Source organism: Aplysia californica, unplaced genomic scaffold (assembly GCF_000002075.1).
Source record: "Aplysia californica isolate F4 #8 unplaced genomic scaffold, AplCal3.0 scaffold00025, whole genome shotgun sequence".
NCBI lineage: Eukaryota > Metazoa > Mollusca > Gastropoda > Aplysiida > Aplysiidae > Aplysia > Aplysia californica.
This window is the reverse complement of record NW_004797295.1, coordinates 1,870,135-1,893,550: the sequence shown is the minus strand read 5'-3', so window position 1 is coordinate 1,893,550 and position 23,416 is coordinate 1,870,135. Positions and strand designations below refer to the sequence as shown.

Here is a 23,416-nt window from a genome sequence, read left to right as displayed (position 1 = left end):
GGGAGAAAGCGCGAGTGCACGACTCCGTCGGGGGGAAGGTGAAGCCACCACCGTAGAGGGACAAAGAGAGAGATCTAACCGTCAGACAAAAAAGAGTGTTATCACAGCTAAGATGCAACGCGAAGAGCGTGTGGCACAAGTCTTGACGACATGCAGCACGCACTGTATGAGTGCCCGCGCGGGGGGGGGGGAGAAGCACATCGAGGCCCATTTATGGAGAACAACGCGAGACCGGGCCCAGATGTACTCTGGACGAGGCCACACGAGGTTGCCTCTTACCAGTCTGCCTGCGATAGACTGCCGCCCTCCTAACGGAGGCCAGCCAGAGGAAGGAAGGAAGCTCAGTAATCCTCATGATGATCTCATTTTGCTAGAAACAGAAAAGAGCCATGGAAACACTGAAATAAATAAAAGTAGAAGTAGAAGGAGCAGACCACATTAGATCAACCACATGACACAGAGAGACTGCTAAACAATAACAAAGAAGAGCCTTCTACCAGTAGAAACCTTAAACCACCAACTCCATTAAGAGTCAGAACGGCATAGAATCCCCCCTCCGCCCCCCCCAATAAAAATGCAAGTTGGTTGAAGTTAAAGAAAAAGACAAAATTGTACAATTTTAGGGACAACTAAGCATATGTTCAGAAAATGAAGCCCTGCTCAACAAAGAAAGAACACACTACAGAATTTCTTCAATAGTACAGACTTTAAGTTTTAGTAGAGGTTTTATGACGCTCGCAACTGCGAAAGGTCATATGAGGGCCAGAAGATTAGAGGCATTACAAGAGAGTAAGAAACAAAAAAGAAGAAGGGGAGATAAGGACGGTAGATGTTTGATAGTAAAGAAGGAGCAAACCACACCAGAGCACCCGTCAACCACCCACCTAGTAGGGACTTTGTTGTACCCCTGACTAAGCTTTTTGCCATCCAGAATTTCAGTAAAAAAACAACGCAAAAATCTCAGCAAAGTCGTTTCATAAAGTTTTATACAAATACATTTACATATAATATGAGCACTTTGAACATTTCGTTTCTCTATGAATGAGGGTAAACCAAAGTGGCATTGCCTACTTGATAGAGATGTACATACATGTATTAGGATACGGCATGTCGTCAACAAAGAAGAGCTTAGATAACCCTCATAGTCACAGGTGATACATGATCTCAGTCTGCACAGGATGTAACAGAATAAACAGAAACTATGTGCAAGTTAAATCTACATCTCCACAAAGTCACACACACACACAAACATTTGCAGACAAAAATGATGTACACATACACCTAAAAACCTCTCACATAAGCAAGCACTGCACATATCTCTCTCCAATGATGTTAAATTCATACAAATGAATGAACAACAGTCATCACAGTAAAGGTAATAACAACCTACAGAACATAAAAGAAACAAGAACCTAAACCTGTCTTTTGGCTAAATATAGAGATATAACCTACACACTGTGCCAAGCTGCTCATCATCTGTTATTTCAAGAATCAGCTTCATGATGTCAGCAATACCTCGGTACAAAAATCTTTTTATTGACAATACTTTCAATTTAACTTTGAAGTTGATATACTACTATACACCGACTTATCTTATTTACTTTTTTCAATAGGCATAATGAATATAATTTTATTGTTTATAAAACAGCTTTCCCTTTTCAAGAACCACCCTCTCTTTTTATATAAGACATCTTGAGACTGAAGTTCAAAACAGTGACTTGAACATTTGAAATTAGGGAAGATATGGAGCCACCGTCAACAGCCTTTTGAGTTTCAGAACACAGCTGGCAAGTTAGAATTAAAGTAATAGCTGCGCTGAGGACACATCTGTAACCTTCGGGCAGGTAGTAAAGACATGAGTTCATGCGTTTATTGCAGACTGTTACTACAAGCATATCATATCCATCAAGTGTCAATAAAAATGTAAAACTTTATCAGTAAAAGACCTGGTCCCATCAAATCCGACTCCAGTTGTTGTGTATGTCCTACACCTTATGTTTATTTTAGTCTCTCTCTGAATACATACAGTCTATCATGCACATGGCAAAATCAACAGGACACAGAAATCTTTCCCTTATCTACGAACTTTGGGACAATTGGGTCAAAATTTTGAACAATTTAAGCCCCCTTTGTTATGCCAATATGCGTGTTGGGTTCATCCTTGCCCAGATTTGGGTTTTTTAAATAAATATTTGTATTCACATTCACATCTGTCAGGATCATCAGCCATTCTTCCTTGACCATGACACTTCCCGCTTCTTCCAATCCACCACACTCTCTACTACTACAATTTTACCAAGGCCTAACTTTGCAGGACGCCGGCAAGTTCTTGCGAAGTGTGTTAGGTTATATCTATCGCATGCTGACAAACAAGGTGACAATACCTGACATGTGCTTTCATGTAACCGCAGACTTCCCATACTCAACTGAAGAGTGCAGGCTAGATCTACTACAGAACACCTATGTGACATGAACAGTAAACACGTCCCTGGCCTACACTATTGCTCTCATCTTACATCATGGCTACAATGATAAATTATATTTGCTGTCATATTTTGTTAGTTCAGTAACACCAATTTTTTTTTAATGTACGAATTGTTTAAACTACATACATTTTTAGACACAAAAAATTGATAAGAAAAACATTTGAGAACCAAAAATCCTTTTCCAATGTTCGCTGTGAGTGTGTTCGCCATGCGCATGCCAGACTGTATACCCGTCGCTATCATTCAACAATGTAGTATGTCACAATTTCGAAGAGAAAAAAAATGAAAACTTGATTGAGTTCGATGAGGCACATCCATTGATCCTAGTCTTATTCTTTCCTTGAATCAGTAATGTATCTATTTAGACTATTTAAACATTTTGTATTAACATAATGTCCTGCCTGAAATTTTAAAAATTTTGTTCGTACTTTTTACAAATATGACAATGATGAATGACGGCGACATATTGGAGTCCGCTTAAACTGAAATCTGCACGATCACCAGATTTTCTTCAGTTAAGCCATGTTTTTTATTACGAAAATGTTCAAATAGTGACACCCCCCCCCGGATTCTCTTTTCTCTCTCTTTACCCACTGTATTCAGATTAACTGTGTTCAGATCAAGTGGACACCACTGAAGCTGACCTCAAGAAAAACCACACATTCATGTAGCACAAGTGGCGAAAATCACCATAAACAGCCATGTTCAAAATATAGCACCGATGTTTCTGATGGACACAGACAGCATGAGACGGTAGACGTAGTCAGACCAAGAGTAACTTTTAGTCATTTTAATGACAATATAATTAGCTGGCTTTACAAATGACAAAGGAGACTGGATTCACAATGAAAGAAAATACAACAAAGTAAAATGAAGTGTAACTTGGCATATAATAGGCATATATTAACACTAACCTAAATTTGGCGGGCACAAGCACACAGGTAGCTGAAAAAACACCAATGGCTTCACGTTCTACCAAAATGTTCAGTGCATAACTGCAAAAAGTGAACACACGAAAAAAAAATTTCAAATCCTCACATTACAATGACATAGGTGAAGTATGACAACTTTCGGTTTTGCATCTGTTGAGAATAAACAATGTGTAAAACTAACATTTCATAAGGAACTGTTTGTTCACATGAAAGTTTACTCGATAAAAATGAACAAGAACAATGACCCCCAAAAAATACAAGACACCTTTACTACTTGAGCAAAAGTAGAATCTCGCAATTTTCGTGAGGTCAGGACTTCAGAAAATGGTAACACTATCCAAATTTTAGAGTGCCTGAAAATGATTGTTCATCTTAAAGTGTTTACTTACTAGATCTTTTTCTTGACATAGAAGCAGGTCTGTTACTATTTACTGCTTCCAATGACAAGTTACAAAACATGTGGGCAGATGCACATAGCTCAGAAACTGAAATGCTGTCACAAACTTTTGCAAAAAGCATGACTTTTATTTTGAAACATTTTTTTACACCAAAGTATCCTTAAAAATGGACTTGTAAGCATACATTTAAAAGAAAAAAAAACCACCTAAGGCGTTTCAGGGTATCATAACAATGTCTTCTTTTCAATTATAACCAGGGCCCACAAGAAGCCTTTGGAACAAAATATGCCATTGTCCAGTTGTTTCAGAAAGGTGCAAGCCAACAACTGGCAGGTTGAGGAAAATCTTTTTAAATGTAGTGGAAGCTTTGAGAATTTTTAAATTATCCAAACTCTGACATTATCAGCCATAAAAAAATAAATATTCAGTACCATTACCATTCAAATGTCCATAACTAATATTAACTTGACTTTACAGTAGCATTACTAAAGGAAAAAGTAGCATCAGATTTAACACTGATGACACCATGTAGACCAGACACGCATCAAAATATTGTCCTGGGTTCCCTGTACCAATGTAAACATTTCAACACTGGTAAATGGATAGTTGCGCTCCCACAGGAGAGCAATGAAGCAACAAGCAACAAATCATCCTCTGTTGAAGACAGAAATGGGTGCAAATACGAAATTCATGATGCCTTGAAAATCAGACAAACACAAAACCATTTGAACATTCCAGTGTATTCCGCTCTCTAATTCATTTAGTTTCATAAACAACAATTTAATGTTTGTACCCAATGATAACAACACTTGAGCAAAAAATAACAAGACAATTTGTTGAAGCCAAGAATTGAAGAGAAGACCAAAGTTTAAAGTTCACATTAAGTAAATTGAACACTTATTCAACTAGCTGGGTCTGCACATACTGGTCAGACACACTGATCAAACAAGAACCATCAAGGGCAAACTTTGACCTCTACGAGAAACGGTCCCCGAGCAAACGGTGAACAGCAGCTTTGGTCAAAATGAAATGAGTGTGGAAGAAACAAAACTATCCAACATTCCTTTGGAGAAATGAACAATGATTCTCATGCTACACATGGAATTTGGTTGACTTGGAGAGAGAGAGAGAGAGATCATGACCCCCTCCTTTAACCCCTGAGTAGGATTCAAACAGAGAATAAATGCAGCCAATATTGGCTAACTGAATCATATCACCATCATTATGCAGGTGGAAGGAGTCACACAGGTGTACACAACACTTTGCTTTCAGTCATCTGGGTCCCCTAGGGACAATACAGTGATAAACTGAGGTCATCAAGCATTTGGCCAAAAGTAAACAAAACATCTTGTTCTTGTGTAGCAACAGGGCACAAAACAACCATCATTTGTCGCTCAATGCAAAATAAAAAAATGTACAAAAAATTAACCTGTAATCAAACAGTCTTTCGCTTTCTGATACTCAGTGTGCACAGACCATCTCTTTCTCCTTTATGCGAACTGGGAGCAATAATATCAGATCAAATCTGACAGTATCCAAACTATTAAGTAACACTTACCCCCTCCTTCCCCAAACCCTCCCCTCCCACAACTTCATCCTCATCAAAGCATACAACAGAAGAAAAAAAAAAATCACTACAAAGAATAAAAACAAGTCACGTTCTTGGTCATGATATAGCAGCTTCTCTGTACTTGAAAAACCTCTTCCACTCTCCAGTAGCATAGTTCATCTGGAAGTATGTATCTTCAATCTTTTTCTTTTGCGTTCCATCAGGCAACTGGATGAGTTCCTCTCGCTCGCTCAGCTTGATGTTCAAGATGTCCCCTTGAGATGGGCAAGGGTTCTCTGAAAAAGTAGAGAGAACATGTTTTAATGAAAACAGGCATAAACAACATTTCGATTAGCTAAAAACTATTAAGTTGAGCATACTTGAGACCAACAGAGACTATTTTATGTAGTAAACTGAATGATACAGAAAACCAGAAAAACATTTCAATCCTGTGACTTCATCAATGTTCTCCAAATGCACATAAGGGAGAGAACTGATTTCAATATTTTTTTCTTAAGTTAAACACTAGAATGACAAGCATTCTAACCAGTCACTGAGTGTATGGGGACCCTTCCCCCTCCCAATTAGAAATTCAAGTTTTAGTATAGCAAAAATTGCTGTCCAATTAGATGGTACGAGGGTAAATTTTTGTTTAGTCCACACATATATTATGCATGTGACTATAAACCTGTGTGTAGGTGTGTATGTACGTGGTGAAACACCAAACCAATGTGCCAGGAACTGGACAATAAAGATTCATCTTATCTTATATGGGATCCTGGTCAATCACGGCACCCTCCACAGAAGTCAAGAGTTCCAGAATAATTATCTCAAAACAAGATGGAATCAAGCACATATTTTAACAAATCAACTGCAGCCCTTTGAGAATACAATACCTCTGGAGCCAGCCATGAAGCCAAGGATAAGAGCCTTCTCAGGTCTTGACACTTTGTTGGATGCTTTGAACATTTCTTGAGCATCAGTCATTTGGTCTTTCTGCAAAAGGAAAGAAGCATAGAAAAACAATGTAACTAACATCCGTAACCTCAGGTAGAAACAATGACATTTACCCACCAATGGTCTTATTAGGTTGTCCAAACTGGCTGGGAAGGTGGGCAAACCACACGATTTTGCATAAATTTAGGTGTTTATTCCCACAAACATTATTCTGTTATATCTGTATGGACTACTATGTCCAACACCTCAAAAAAAAGATCTTTCGTTCCTTTTTCATAAAAGATATAGTTTTAAATATTTTAAGTTGTAAGTTGATGCATATCACTCAGTGAAAAATGTTTATGGCACTTTTACGAGTCCAAAAACAGCCCGTCACATATCCATACCTTGCACTTTGCAGGAAGGGGGCATATGAATTTGAAATTATGACAAAAAGAAAAGAAAATGAATGGCCTCAAGTTGATTATTATTTGTGGTGGATCCGAGCCAAATTTTGCACTGAAAAAGTGATTTGAAAACTTTTAACTATAAAACATCATGTAAAAAGTCTCAGACCAGGGGCAAGTTCAGTTATAGGGAAATTGAGAAAAATATGTACTCTATTAAAATATGCTGCAATCAAATCAGGGATGATTTTTTTTCAGCAAAACCCTAGCCATGGCTAGCAGCGGGACCAGAAGAGAGAGGACGGAGTGCCCGAGAGCTGTGTTCAAGCCACTCCTGACTGCAAGTCTGCAAGAATGCAAAATCTTAAATGAAAAGCGAACTTTGATCCAATAAATATTGACATTCTCTCTCTTGAAACTGCTGGAAAAAATTGAGCTTGTTTAGTATTTTAGAAAGTTGCATTCTACAAAATACTAAGCATATGGCTGTCTTAAGCCCCATTTAGACGTACAATTCGCTGATCGACAAACTGTAGGATACCGAGAAGATGACTCGCATTCTGTCAATTTCACATGGAAAGTGAGCGTGAAACGAGAAATCCTCTCGATATCGAAGGGTTCTCCGTCCAACCACCAGATACCTCAGATATTTGCCGGCCGGCGAACTGAAGGAGTGACGATGAGGGAGCGGCTTCTTTGATGTTGCCCCAGGCAGAGTTGAAAATGCATTCCAAAAATTTCCTAAATATTCGTCAAAAAAATAAGATTTTCGTGACCAGCGACCGAAAATTAGTAAAATTCTCACGAGGAACGCAATTTAATCGTGAATTACCAAGTTCAATTCTTTTTGTGTGTTTTCTTTTGTTTTACCATTCGGCCCACCCCTTCATTTTTGAAAGTGAAGGCAAATAATGTGTCACGTGGTGTGACGTGTACCGCCGAGATGTTTTGGAGTCAGCTGAGGGCTACACACCATTGCTTCATCTAGACTATTCTAGACAGTAGATCTAGAAGTGCTGTTTATTTATTTTTATTTTTTGTCTACACGCTCCCAGTTTTACTACTGCACAGGTCTTCTAATTTTGCTACAATGACTACAATGTCCGTGTTGGAGTCAGCTGAAGGCTACACACCATTGTTTCATATAGACAGTGCTGTTTATTTATATTTATTTTTGTCTACACACTACCAATTTTACTATTGCACAGGTCTTCTAGCCTAGTTCTAGTACAATGTCCGTGTGGAATAACAAGGAAACTTGGGCGCTTTTTAGGTAGTTCCCACCCCGCTTATATGGACCTAGATCCAGATCTAGATTTAGATCAGAAGGCTTTTGATGCGCGGCGAGCGAGAGATATCAACCCTAAAGGCAAAACATTAAATTATGGTAAAGTGCCCCCCCCCCCCTTCGAACCCCCCTCCACATTCTTATTAGATTTCTAGCTGCCCCCCTGAAACCCCCTAAATCTAAACTGTTCTACAGTTCATCGAACATTATCGAACGTTGCCAGTATTGTGGAAATAGAATATTTGTGTGTGTAGGTACTTCTTTTTAATAGCCATTCTTTAGCCCAGATGGTTCTCTTTCTAGATTTCTTTTTGGATTTGAGAACAAAAAAAGCTGCCAAATCATCCAGGTAGCTTGCTTCAGCCATTGTTGGGATTTTGACCTAGATCTAGATCTAGCTACAGCAGTCCAAGGACAGATAAAAAACTGTACGTCTAAACGGAACTTCTCTCGTCGACTAACTGTCAGTTTACCGATGACCCAGATTGAGCGTCCGTCGGTTAAACTGTCAGTTTGTCGATCAGCGAACTGTACGTCTAAATGGGGCTTTAGTCTTGGTGTTGTGATGAGTCAAAAATGACTTTTTAGCGAAGTTCACAAGGTTGCAAGTTCGGGGAGTGAACAAAAAAGACTGGCAAAATGCCATACCTTCCTTAATAATGATCACAGAAACAGCAAATTGCCAGAGGCCAAATATTTGCCAAATTAATTTTCAGAGTTGACTTACTGTTAGAAAGAGGCCTTTCTTTGCATTGGCTGGTTGTGTCTGGGCCGGTGTAGATGGAGCAGGGGTAGGGGTCACAGCCATCACTTGTGGCTGATTTGTCCCTGCCGGCTGCACTAAGATTGTCTGTTGTGGTCGCAAGCTGGGGGAAGTAGGAGGCCTGGTGGGCAAGTTGGAAAGATTGCTGGCTGCCCTGACCTGTGCACTCGTCAGACTGGTCAGAGTTGCGGCAGGCAGAGTTGGGCGTGGAGGCTGAGGTGCTATTAAAATTGGTGCCATCATGGGCAACGTCGAGGGTGCTGCGCTCACCACATTAGCTGCAGCCGGTAGTCGTTGCTGCTGTTGCTTGAGCTGCTGAGGCAAGGTCTGTTTTTTCCCAGTTGTAGGTGCAGAGGACAGAGTGCCAATCCCTAAGGAATAGAAGTAATTCATTATTAGCCAAAAAAACATGTATTTGTCTGTAGTGAAGAAATGCTTTTCCAAGAGCCAGTGCTTTTCTTTTCCAATTTCTAAAACGTTTATGACAAAAGACCATTTATAATAAGAGCAGAAGTAGAATTTTAATTTATGACTTCACAGCCTTACAGCCAACATTTTTATGAACACACTCTCAGCGTTCGACTTTGTCTCGATAATGAATCTTTACCTTCCTCTCCACAAGGTATACATACAGTCAAAATTGTGAACTTGTAAAGAGAGAAACATGGAAATTCAGGACCCATTACCTCTCCTTTGTGACTCACTGTTTTATCTGTTTAGGATATCAAGGTCGTCATCAACAAAACTAGAAGTAAAAGTGCAAACTTCCCTCCTAACACTCGTTTCATTCTTGCGTGATATTCATATCTTTTTCTTTTTTCGAGGTCAAATTTTAGCCTGGTTTCAGTGGCTTTTGGATCCTCTTACATGATCAGACATTCATGATTACAGGTGGTTGTTGCTCCCAACGTCTGCTCCTCAGAATGATTTGGTCTTTAGTTTGTCGGTACTAGTTTTGTACCTTCTCTTCTCCAGGATGTAATCAACCAGGTGAGGTCATCTGCTGAGAGCAGGCCATGTCCATATTTCAAATGCTTTGAGCTGGTCAAGCATGATCAACAATATCACGTTCTTGTAGCTGGTGAATTCCAACAGTCATAATCCTTCATTAGTTGTGCAAAAAGAGCCCATAATACTGTTTCCGTTTTCAAATGCATCTCTCCTCAACTTAAGTGTTCCAGTCGCCACTGATAGTTATGATATACTCTTCGTCTTATCTTCTCAGTGACATCTTCTACATCTTTGTATACTTCATCCATGTATTCCTCAAGCCTGCTTGAAACTGGCTAGCATTCACAGCCAAGTTCCTGAAGGACTGGTTGGGTAAGAACCATATGCATGCGCTTTTTGTTCCACCTAAATAAACGACGTTTCCTTCAGCAGCTCCATATTACCAAAGATAGTACATAACAAGATGGTCCACTCAGCCAAAAAAGTGTTCGCCGGAAGTCCGTTCTTTGCTTCAGATAGTGCTGCAGTTTGTTTTGAAGCTCTCTTTCATTTCTCCAGAAGAAGAATAGGAATAGTACCTCCTTGCGTGCGCTGATCGACTGCTGTTCATCAGCTTTTCGGGTTAGTTCAGTGCGGAGTTTTAGTTTCTTTTATTTTAATGAACTCTCGCCTCTCATTCTAAAGTCAAATTAAACGAAGAAAACAGTCGCCCCTTTCTCCGGACGAGGTTTTTTGTCAGCGCAACCATTTTAAAAAAGCATTCTTCCGAAATTTGAATTCTTATTTATTCAAAAACTTGTTCGTTTCACTTTGATTCTTTAAACACAAGTAGGGTAACTCTGTTCGCAAAGGGTGCGCATTTGCAAAGAGGGCGCCACCGAATTTTGAGGACACTTTTTTAATTGGCTAAAAGAGAGGAGTGGACCCTCTTGTTATGTAAACTCTTTTGATACTACTCAAGATTTTTTCCATCTTGCCTTACACATCCAGGGAGATTGCAACGATACAAAGAACTTTTGTCAGATTTGACAGATGACATAGAAATAAATGAGACCTAAATGTCTGTCTCTATTCTGCACAAAAATGGGGGGCTAAGCATAGGGTTATCCTTGTCATAGTGTGTCACTCACCACTCAAAGTAGTGCCTTGACTGCTTGGTCTGACAGGAGTGGGCAGGTAGGCAGGTGATGGTTGAGACAAGGCAGATGATGAAACACTCAGCACAGTGATGGGCATTTTCTAGATCAAAGCAAAACAAAGAATAGGCAAATGAACAACTCATATATGCACAAATCGGGAAAAGATAGAATGTAAGAATACGACTGCATAAAAACGTCAGCACGGGCTCTGATAATATTAGTTTTGATTTATATTTAACCCTGGAAGCGCGCAGGCCCTATATAAAGGGCGTGAGCCCGGCTACATGGGAAGTGCACAGGCCCTATATATAGGGTTGACCTACTTCGACTGAGAAGCGCGCAGGCCCTATATAAAGGGCATAGACGCTAACCCTTTTCAATTGAAAATTTCAGTATTCCTTAGGCTGAAAATATACTACCACGCACAACTGAAGTGCGCCAGGAAAAAAGTCGTGCCCTCCTCTTTATTTCCTATCAGTGATTTCACTGACATGGCTAGACGTGTAAAGTCGTAAGGGCCCAAAAGGACATGCGTGCATGCAGCACTTCTTTTTCGCGTGTGGACAGGCTTGCCTACTACATGGGTCTCAACTCAGAATTTTTAAAAAGGAGGAACTTTCCGAACTTTCGTGTGATCGCGACAGAAGCCCATTTTCGCGAGACACCCACTATTATTATACTGTGGGACCCTAGAACTCTCTCCACAAGGTATACATACAGTAAAAATTGTGAACTTGTAAAGAGAGAAACATGGAAATTCAGGACCCATTACCTCTCCTTTGTGACTCACTGTTTTATCTGTTTAGGATATCAAGGGCGTCATCAACAAAACTAGAAGTAAAAGTGCAAACTTCCCTCCTAACACTCGTTTCATTCTTGCGTGATACTCATATCTTTTTCTTTTTTCGAGGTCAAATTTTAGCCTGGTTTCAGTGGCTTTTGGATCCTCTTACATGATCAGACATTCATGATTACAGGTGGTTGTTGCTCCCAACGTCTGCTCCTCAGAATGATTTGGTCTTTAGTTTGTCGGTACTAGTTTTGTACCTTCTCTTCTCCAGGATGTAATCAACCAGGTGAGGTCATCTGCTGAGAACATACGACTGCATAAAAACGTCAGCACGGGCTCTGATAATATTAGTTTTGATTTATATTTAACCCTGGAAGCGCGCAGGCCCTATATAAAGGGCGTGAGCCCGGCTACATGGGAAGTGCACAGGCCCTATATATAGGGTTGACCTACTTCGACTGAGAAGCGCGCAGGCCCTATATAAAGGGCACAGACGCTAACCCTTTTCAATTGAAAATTTCAGTATTCCTTAGGCTGAAAATATACTACCACGCACAACTGAAGTGCGCCAGGAAAAAAGTCGTGCCCTCCTCTTTATTTCCTATCAGTGATTTCACTGACATGGCTAGACGTGTAAAGTCGTAAGGGCCCAAAAGGACATGCGTGCATGCAGCACTTCTTTTTCGCGTGCGGACAGACTTGCCTACTACATGGGTCTCAACTCAGAATTTTTAAAAAGGAGGAACTTTCCGAACTTTCGTGTGATCGCGACAGAAGCCCATTTTCGCGAGACACCCACTATTATTATACTGTGGGACCCTAGAATGTTGAAATAAAAACTATCAATTATCAAAGAAAGGTTATTTCATACCAGTTTGAGGGTTTGGAAGACAATTTCAAGTAAGAGTCACTTACCAAATATTTACAATCTTGACTACGTACAGAAAGTGGAGGCGCACTGTGGTCTAGTGCGACTTATTTATATTTTACCTTCATCATATTTGCCTGCATACTCTATAAATATGATGCGAATCTTGAACAAAAAGCTAAAATATAAGAGACATAATTTACTGTCACCCATCCAATGAAACGTGAACACTTAGGCCCCTGCCCTAAGTTCATTAACACACTTACAAGTAGTTATGACGGATCCTGATTATACACAAGGCAAGCACTAACGCGCACTTTACTTTGCAGAGAGCTGTAGTAGTAATCAAAATTCTAAATATTAACATTTGCTTCCAATTTCTTTTCTTTTTTTGTCCTCTGGTGTTGCGTCCAGCCCTCCCCCCATCCCAGAGTGTATCTTTTTTTTTAAAAATCAATAATCTCCCCCCATTCCGGAGTCCTGTACTTCACAGCGCTCAGAACGCGCGCAGGTTCATTGACCGGTCACAATGACGAGCCCGACAAGATGCTTGTATAACTTTCTTTTCTTTTTTTTTTTCCCCCCCACAAGCGACAGCACAGTGACGAACATTATTTTCATGGCGACATCACGTTTGTAATGCAGAACCTGCATGTTACAAATGTTGCGTATTTAGACTTTTACAGACAAATTTCCGAGATCTTGATTTTCCGGTCGAACCTCGGTGCCACATACAATTCCGCTTGCCGCCATAGCCGCCTGTTCGTGTAAAACGTACTCTCAGACCGGGAAAAGCCGAATTAATATCACAATCGCGACCGGCAAAAATGAACTTAAAGACATTATCGGATTTGGTTTTCAAATAATATTCGAGATCTTTTATGTATTTTCCCGTGTCTCTGCGATTTTTTTCAAATTCCCGGGTAATTCCCAAGGCCTGGCAGTCACTCTGCTTCCAGCAACTCTCTTTCTGATTGACCCCCTGTCGCGGTAGCAGAGTTTAGCGGAGGAAATGGCGGTAGCGGAAATCCGCTAAATAGTGGAATATTGAGACCCATGCTGCTATGGGAGTGTTCCGTGATGCCATGGAGATAAGACAGGGGGGGGGGCTGAACACTGAGCTGTGTACGTCTGCTCAGTGCCAATTTTTTTACACAGTCAGACGAAGCCGCGCTGACCTACGGGATCACCACTTCCAATCTAGCTGCTCATCCATTTCACTGCGCACTTCAGATGTGCGTGGCAGTATATTTTCAGCCTTATATGGAAAATGACATAGCAAGTTACAAGTCAAAGTTTTATAAATAGAGACCAACGACTTTGCTAATTATCTTGACCTCGAAGAGCGTCTCTTGGAAAAGATATCGATCGATAAAGATCTGCGGTCCAGCTGATCATTTATCATTATTGAATGGTTCATTCTATCAGCTTTAACTCATTCGCTACGCCGAGCCGTGGGGGGGGCGGCGCGGCTAAAGTGCCGTCAGTACGCTAAGCCGCCCCCGGCGGCTCGAGAACCGACGTTCAATTTTAGCTTGGTTTCTATTCCAATCCACATATCCATGTTAAAATAAAGGTCATAATATAAAGTAGACTTCCGGGTCAAGCGTTTCCACCAAAAATCGGAAGTTTTGATTCAGTTTTGAAACACGATTTCGAAGTTTATGCGACATTGTTTTATCGCGAAGCCCAAATTATAGCCCAGACACCAGTCTTAGTACTTTTACACAACAAAATGTATCATTATTTTGCTCACTAAAGAAGTGTAGGACTCTTCTTTATAATATTGATACTACTGGACTCAAATTGCCAGTGCACTGTAATTGAGAAATCAATATTTTGAGTGCTAGATCTAGGCCTAGATCTAAATAGTCAAAATATTTTTTTTTCTCCCCAAAATCACTACTTTTTGGTGAATTTACTCAAAAAGTACCATCCAAGACATGTATAGGTTTATTCCAAATGCAATTCTGAATAATTCCATATAAGATATGAGTGGTTTTTTTCTGTTTGGGATCCTTTTTTCAAAATTATTTTTAAAATATTTTTTTTTCAATATCGGAGGTTATGATCCAAATGTACAAATATAATGGAATGTATGTAAATAACTGCTCATTTTTCAATATTTTCCTGTTTTATATACAGTTATGGTTAGTTTGATGTATAATTTGACTAGGTGCAAACATATTTTTTGAGTTTCGTCTGAGATTATAAATTTTTTGTTTTCAAATTTTATCCGTAGCCAATCACAATTGTGTTGCATAATCGCCTCTTACATGAACCAAAGTTGAAAAATACTCAAATAAACAATACAGATGTATTCTACAAACCATACTGAAAATATTGGTATATAATATGTTGATATTTATTTGAATTTATGGCCCCCAAGACCTGTGAACTGCGCACCAGTCATCATCTCATTTCGCCCTCCCGAAAAAAATTCGTCCACAAGCCGTAAATAATACGTAGCGAATGAGTTAAGAAAAGATATGGTTTTATATACCTTTTATCATCTGTTGAACCGTAAATGGTCATTTTTCAGTAGCAGGTATACATCTCTGGTATCTCAGCGGACATCCCCCCGCCAAACCCCCATGTTTACAACTGATCGGTCATGTGGCAGGGCATTTTTGGCGGGTTACTTCCTGTGAAACGCTGAGCGCTTCTAGGATTAAAGACTGCAATTGGTTTAAAGCTCTCGGTGAACATTGTCTGATAAAAAAAAAAAATCCAGTTCTGAATCCAAAATCCCCATTCTTACCACTACCTTTCAACTAAAAAGTACTTTGTAGTTGAACGATAACATGTACATACTCAGTGCTTCCACCAGCTGAAGCTAAAAAGTAAGGAAAATTCTGCCGGGGGTCTGAGGCCACCAGCAGGGTCCAGGGACAGAGTCTCGGTGGAGGTTCAGGGGGCGAAGCCCCTGAAGAAATTAAAATTTAGTGCTTTTAGAGGGTCGAAAATGGCATTTGGGAGCCTATTAGGAGAGATTGCCAGCAAACCATAACGTTATTTTTTCACCAACATTTTGTCTTGTGTGATTTCTTCACCAAGATCTACATTAGCCTAACATAATATATTTCATATCCATTGCTACTATAATTCAATTAATTTGTCATCGCACCATTGATAGAAGGCAAACCTGGGAATAATGAATAGATATGTACCTTCACAATACAGTTACCCGGCGTATACCCTAATTTTCCTTAAATTTCACGCCTGAATGTCGCATGTCACAACCTTGGAACATCACTTCGAATTATTCTTGACTTTAGTAGTTTTAGGCTGGTTATAGCATAAATTTCTTTCATCGCGGCCCTTATCGTGTTTCCGTGCCGTAGAATCTTCGTATTGATCATTTCTCTAGATCTAGACAAATTTGTAAAAAAGTTTCTTTCTGACAGTAATTTTCTGTCTAGGATCACAAGTCAATTTATTTGACCAACACGCCGATTTTCCAGCCGCGGCAACAATCCAAAGATAGACGGAATGAGTGAATGATAGAAAGGAGGAAATTGGCACAAAAAGTTTGCCAGATTTTGATCAATCCACAGGTAAAAATGTACTGTCGACAAGCCCGCAATGAATGCATGGGGCATAGTGGAATAATGGCCAATTGCAGGAAATGCGCAATCTGGCAGGTTTCTATAACATTTACCTATTGCCGAGAGAATTACCGTAAATACCCGTAACTTATACTAGTACTAGACGATACGAAGGCGAGTACGGATCTTTAGCTACGGAATTTCAGTAGTCCTACACTGCCGCAGCTTTTTACAGAGGGAGTTGATAATGATGGAGGAACAAGTACGGAACTAGCAGAAAGTACGGATTTCCGTAAAAATACGGAAGAGTGGAAGCACTGATACTAAAATAGAGTAGCCAAATAATTACATTTTCAGAACCTGTCAGATCTCAGTTCATTTGCAAACCTGATATGACAGCTACTTACGGGAGTTGCTGGAGCGATGAGACCTGCTGCGTAGTCTGGGGCATATGATGGCAGAGCTGAGCTAACAGTGGTCGCTGCTGCAGTTGTTGGGTTTGCCGCTGCAGCTGCTGCTGCTGCTTCTTTTTCTTTCTTTTGAGCTTCCAACGCCTCCATGTCTACAGTGATATATTGGAGATGGAAAATATTTTAGTACTTGCTAGACAGTTCGTTGAAGTATATTTGGCGAAGATTTACCACCATTAATTTTACAGATAAAAAAAAAAATTTGGAGAAAAAACAAAGACAGTAGCAATGCTAATATTCTGACACAAACAATGTTTACACCCTCTACAGACTCGTAATCAAATTTTGAAAGGTATTTTTGGGGGGGAAGTGTTTTACAGCCCTCACAACTGCATAAGGTCATATGAGCACGTGGGACACACTACACATTTTCAGTTGGTAGGAAATTTTGAATTTTGCACGGGTGGCGGCCGAAGCCTACCACCAAGGGATCTTTAACGGGCGCAACATGCACACGGGACCTCCAAGATTTTTTGCCCTTGGCCGAGAAAGCTAGGTGTAGATCTTTCCTACCAGAAGATCAGGGGTGTGGCAGAAAAACAGCAGTAAGGAGCCTAGGGGTAGCAGTAAAAAGGCTGCAAAAAGAGTCAGAAGCCCAGAGGAGGGGGCAAAGGAGGTGAGGGGGTGAGAGTAGAAAGAGAAAATGAAAGCAGACAACAGAACATTGCTAGAGAGTAGGAAAAGAGGTGAAAGGAGACAATTTTAGAGAAGAAAATTTTTCCTTCGCTACCCGGATTTGAACCCGGGACCTTTGAATGAGAGGCGAACACCTTAACCTCTAGACCATGAGAGACCCCAAATTTTGAAAGGAAGAACCAACTTTGGAAAAGAAAAAAAAGGAGGAAAAGAAGTCATAAATGAACGCTGGACAGATGAGCCCCAAAAACGTAACAGAATTAATATAAGTCTATTAGTATCTAACAAATATTCTAAGGGATAAAACTTTTTTTTAAATCAAGTCTTTCAAAGTCCTTACACAAGTAAATGCTAGTGCAATGTCATATTCTGTCTCCGGGAAATGATCCCTTGAGTCTACTCAGTAATTGCAGTGTTATCAATGTTTCTAAGAGATTGTGTCATTGACATTTATTTAAGATCAGACTTGCATTACCGGCAATTTTCTTCCTTCTTTTGGCTTCTTTTGCTCCAACTGGCATTTCCTCCAATTCAAGCAACTGTTAAAATTGAAAATAAGAAATAAAGAATTTGTGAGGCTGAATATAAAAGGAATGATTACAAAGAAAGAACAGCAATTTTGAAAAAGTGACTGTTCTTTTAAAAAGATATTTGGTTATAGTATGAACAATGTAACTTATTCATGTTCATCAACTTTTTTGAAAAGCTCAAAATGAACACCGTTCATATATTCTCAAATTTATGTCCATTTTTTATACAAACATCAAACACATTATGATAAATTTATAAAGTGAGTCCAAATTTAAAGAAAAAAAAAAAAAAAGAAACCAGAAATCCATCAACAAAAATAACACTCACCCAAAGAGGCTCCTCATAACTACATGCTCCCAAAACACAACAATCAAATGCAGACAATCAACCTTCAACTAGACCTCTCACAGACTCCACATTCACTCCACATTCACTCCACACTTTGAGAAGCATGCAGTGAGGCAATCACAAACCTTGATTTTGCTGTCCTTCTTTGAACCTGATCTTGGGGTGAGAGGAAGTGGGGTTATGGGTGATCGGCCCATCGAGGAGTTCAAGCGCTGCAAGGTTGAACCAGGAGAACGAAAGTCTGATCCAGACAAAGGAGATCTGCCCGTGACAGAGCGGATAGGGGCTTGGTGGATGAAAAAAAAACAAAAAACTTAATACACTGTAAAAATAGCAATCATTTTTTTAAAGCAAGTTACTTCCTTTCCACCAACAAATGCAGAACAATTTGCAGTAACACCATAAAAAAATGTTTTTCAAAGACTCACATAACAAATAATTCTCAAAATGTAAGATACAGACCAAAATATTTACAATCTATGTTCCACTGTAAATAACACAAAAGCACTTTCCCGTTCCCAGATTTTCTAAAATAAAATGAGGTTTTCAAATGATTGGTAATTTAACACATATATTCAAACCATGATAAATTTGATAAAAAGTTGAAAGTCGTAACTGAGTTCTACACCAGCTACTTACTTGTGTCCATCTTTTTGGCAAAACTTCGAGATTTGATAGGTACGGAGCTTGAAGCATGATTCCTTTTATTTTGGACTGTCTCTGAGGCTATAAAAAAATAAGAAAACAATGGTATTATGAACAACAAGAAATCAAAATGCGCACCAAACTTTAAATCAGTTGAAGAGTTTTGTCTCAGTCTGGAAAAGAACCCATGTCATTAACACAATGGCAGCTTATCTATTTCATACCCATGCAAATGTCAGGTTTTTCTAGTATTTCTGACACTTTCATTATAAAATAATCAAAATATTTATCTCTCAGTATAGTAAAAAGTCTTGAGAAATGAATAGCAATAAGGCTAAGGCACTGTAAATAAAATACAGACTAGCACAGAAGAGAGGCCGAAAATGTTCTAAATCTTACATTTATGTATGATATCCGCCCTTAAAGCAGCAGACTTGGGCTTTCTCTTCACCGTAAAGTGCTTTGTCGACTCCGGGATATGTCCAGCGACAGCTGTCAGTGAAGACTTGTTCAGGTATTGACACTCAAGTGGCATCATGCTCACAGTTGATTTTTTAGCTGAAAAACCCAACAACAAGACCCAAAAAATAAAGATAATAGTAATACTGGCCCATTAAAATAAAAAACTCTTGACATTTCATGAAGTTTCCTTCTTTTCTCTTTATAAAGTTGGGAAAACACTACTCAACATTCATTTATAAAGAGTGCATGAAAAATTTTCTTTGCTCCACCAGTCAGATTTGAAGAAATTTGACACTGCCTGCAGAGAAGTAGAATAAAGCATTTTCTTCACGTAACACACAAAACATTAACAGCCACTTCATCATTGCGTCAATCAAAATGTAACATCCTAAAATGGCTGGTAAAAGTACAACAGTTCAAACTGACTTTATGATTTTCTCAAAGAACAATGCTTTTATTCCTGACACCCATGTTCTTGTATCAAAGCTCTTTCAAAGACATGAAAGTAAAGCTCAGATGTAACACATGTAACGTGGAATGGGCTTAAAACAAAATCTCCAACTCCAAGTACTGTACGAAGTATAACTATAAATATGGTTGTCTAAACTTCCCACCATAATATTCACATTCTATCATCCTGGTTCACATTGAGAACCCAATTTACTCAGTAAAAAAATATTAATATGTACAAAAGTCCTCAGTAAGACCTTGTTAAGACTAGATTAAATTCACCCTTCCATAAACTAGTCAAGTAAATCTTGGTATGATTACATTTATTAAATTCTGTTTGTAAGTGTGTTTAGGGATTGATCCCAAATTTGCAATTTGATTGAAGGGAGCCTTTGACATGGTGGAATATTCATTTGAAAAAAGGAATTTTAAGGACCCAACAATTTTAAGAATATGTACTCTTCCATATTAATAAAACACTTTAAAATTATTAAAAAACTATGTCAAACAAAAATGTTTAAATGAATACTGTCTCTGCCTAAGATCCCAGTCAACTTTTATGATCAAGCACAATGGCCTCTTCCTACTTCTTAATTTGATGAGGTATGTTATTTTCACTTTCAATATTGAGTCTCAAAATTAGCTTTCCATCTCTGACCAAGTTCCCTTCTCATGTCTTAACGTATCATTCAAATTAAAATTCAAAGAACAAAAGGCAGGCTCACAGCCAATAGATGACCACAATAGGCAAAGGTGATCGGACAGTCCCCAAGTAAGGGCCCATTCTGTCTAACAATTTAGTAAGTTGAGAGACAAGGTTGATGGTCAGCTTGATGTGATCCCATCTGATGTGGCCACAGTAGGCACTACCTATCCAGAGCATGATTATGATGTCAGTTTAAGCAGTATGCTCAAATGCAGATGCAATGTTTGGGGAAAATAAATACGCTGACGAGTTCACATCTTGGCATGATCCCGTCTCGGGCAAGCATTGTACCCACTCATCAAGATTTGCAATCAAGAGATGGATATTGCATCAATAATAATAATAATAATAGATAGTATTTGTATAGCGCATATCCCCGCTCAACAGCAGGCTCTATGCGCTTTACACTATATTATTACCCCAGCAGACCATAGAACACTCCAAAACATTCCCAGCTTCCCGTGAAGCATACAGTGCAAGCAGCTGATTAAGCACTCAAACACTAACAAACTGACAAGATCTTTCGCTGTCTATAGCCGGATACCCATTCCCACCTGGGTGACGTGAGGAAAATTTGTGTAAAGTGCCTTTCCCAAGGACGCAATGTCGGGCCCCTGACGGGATTCGAACCCACGACCTTACGGTGATCTGTGATGCAACGGGCAGTACTATGATCGTAAATCTTCGCTGTTTGGTTGATCAGTCGCCCTCGCCCAAGGTTTTTGTTTAGCAAATTATGATCCGAAATGACAGTGATACTTTTTGTTTTAACTCTTCTCCCAGGGGGCAACATGCCAGGGCCCTCTTTAGGTACCAAATCTAAAAGTAACCTATAAGTCACTGAATTGGTCGTTAAATCAAAACATGTGAACTTATTTTGATAGTTCTTTAAAGAACTCCCAGTAAAAGAAACCTGTTTTCGACTATTGCCAAAAAGTGATTTGACATTGCAGTCATTGTAAAGGAATGTGCCTAAGCGGCTAAGAGCGACTCACCGGCACAGCAGTTCTGACTGCAAGTGCAAGCCCCTGATAGTGGCTTGCCGGAAATAAGGAGTTAAAACAGTGAAATTTTAAGGGACCGGGATAAAAAAATGGTGGGATCTTAGGTGGAGACTACTGCAAGACATTATGAAAACATGCAGAAGTATTAAGTCCAGAAGGAGTATCTGATAGAAATAAAAAGTTGTTTTTAGCAAGATCCAAATCACATACACAACTATATTTTAATGTGAACGTTTTTAAAAAGGTACAAAAATCACATCAGAAACTTCCCTCCCGACACATCAAGTTACCTGTTACAGCTGGTAGGAGAAAAACAAAGCAAAACTATGACTTACCTAATGTTTTCATTTCTTCTAAGCAAGCAACCATGCCAGTGTCTGGGCGGTTGTCTTGTTCCACCATGAGAAGAGCCCCGGTGGCCGGGTACTCCCTGAGTATTTCTCCAATTGTTGCAACCCATGGATCTGGGTCATTCATTCCCAAGGTAATAATTTCCTCGAAGTCCAGTTGCCACTGAAAGGACAATGTTACCAAAAACTCAGCCTAATTATTCCTCATAGACATCAGAATAACAATGCCAGTTGTGCTTTATCATGACAGTCCAAAAAGGAGACAGACATGATGTCATACGTGTTACAACACAGTCGAATCCGGCTCTCGTCAATTTTTGGGCATGTAGAGTTATTGGTATTATCTTAAAACTTGTTTGTTTGTCTTGCTTTGGATGAAAAAATATCCCCATTATCTTGAATAGAATTCGAGATATTTGCAAATGAAAGTGGGGGTCACCTGGTTTCAGAGGTAAACTTGTAAGAAAAAGGCCGCCAAAGATGACTTATTTCCTTAGTTTGAGAGTCCGTGGAAACTGAAAAGTTGCATTTTTGTGCCTTTAAGCAACATCTTTTCAGTAAAATTCAAACAGAAATGTGTTCTTTAATGGGCATGTTGAGCAAAAAAAAAAGAAAAAAAAAAGAAAGAAAATTCGATAACAATTCACAAAGCTGCGGAAAAATACCAGTTTCTTCACTTTTATTATTTCGATGAGTGCCTGATTTCATCACCTGCCTCACATAGTAGGTAGCGTGAAAAAGGCCTCGCGGGCACTCGCCGCCTTCCGGGCGCTTGGTACCCGTGAAATCGGAGTAATTCACATCGCTGTTTCTTTGCTCTTTCGCTATAAAACACCAAATGCCGTACACCTTTTGAAAGTTCAGCTTTTCCTCGTTACAATGGTGTAAGTTGTTTATATAAATATGTCCGATTAATTATATAGGAGCTGGAGAATCGCAGAGGAAAGCGAAGCTCCTCGTGGTTGGAATGCGTGGTCGGCCGGTTATGCGTGCATAGCCTTGCCCTCGTACGGCTAGCCAAGAAGTCTAGCCGTCCTTAAGTACGGCTAGCCTGCCAGTCTAGCCGTACTTATCTTAGGCCCTATTAACATTAGAAAACAGGTCTCATTAGTAATTATTCAGGTTTAAAATACAATTACATGCACTGACATTAAAGCACCTGGTTTCATCTCAAATACAAATATTTTATTTAGCAATGCCCACCGAGCGCGTTTTGTTCTGCCGATTTTTGGCCCCCGCTGCGAGGGTGCTTCGTGGGACGAACTAACGCAATGGTTGTTCTCTTCAACCCACTCTCACGCCGCTTCTCGTGAATGGATATGAATGAAACTTGGCAACCAATCAGAAAAGAGGTCAATCTCGTAGTATGCAGATTGACAACTTTGTACCCATCAAAGAAGCAGTCGAAAACGTTTGCGAAGTGGTTGATGTGGTACACTTTGAAGATTTTTCGGAGTTGTGATTTGTCAAACTGACTGATAAGTTGTACACCATTTTTCTTTATTCCCTTAAAATTTCATGCTTCTGTGTTTAGAGTTTTTTGTGTAATCTTTAAAAATGAGGGAGTAACTAAGGGAAAAGAGGCATTGCCATTTGCGCGTGCTGGGTGAACGACCGGCAACTGGGAATATTCCACTGAGTGACGTTAATCATCAGCCATCGGTCCCCTCAGGCGCTACGAACGAGGCCCCGTTTAAGTGAACCGAAAGGGGGGGGGGGAAGGATACTTGAAAACTAAACGGGGGCCTTGATAACTTGC

The 23,416-nt window shown here is 39.6% G+C and overlaps 1 protein-coding gene across 1 annotated transcript in view; it reads right to left on the bottom strand.

Moving 5' to 3' along the window:
- Positions 1 to 968: 968 nt before the first annotated feature.
- The window catches only part of LOC101856398 (negative elongation factor A), a 26,069-nt gene continuing 3,621 nt past the window's right edge, over positions 969 to 23,416 (bottom strand). Inside the window, exons 2-11 of the mRNA XM_005091064.3 lie at positions 21,643 to 21,820; positions 19,085 to 19,243; positions 18,680 to 18,766; positions 18,166 to 18,326; positions 17,637 to 17,700; positions 16,463 to 16,617; positions 10,841 to 10,949; positions 8,724 to 9,130; positions 6,262 to 6,361; positions 969 to 5,661 (exon numbers count right to left, since the gene is read on the bottom strand). Of these exons, the coding sequence (XP_005091121.1) occupies positions 5,483 to 5,661; positions 6,262 to 6,361; positions 8,724 to 9,130; positions 10,841 to 10,949; positions 16,463 to 16,617; positions 17,637 to 17,700; positions 18,166 to 18,326; positions 18,680 to 18,766; positions 19,085 to 19,243; positions 21,643 to 21,820 (1,599 nt within the window). The 3' untranslated portion in view covers positions 969 to 5,482. The remainder of the gene's footprint in view (positions 5,662 to 6,261; positions 6,362 to 8,723; positions 9,131 to 10,840; positions 10,950 to 16,462; positions 16,618 to 17,636; positions 17,701 to 18,165; positions 18,327 to 18,679; positions 18,767 to 19,084; positions 19,244 to 21,642; positions 21,821 to 23,416) is intronic.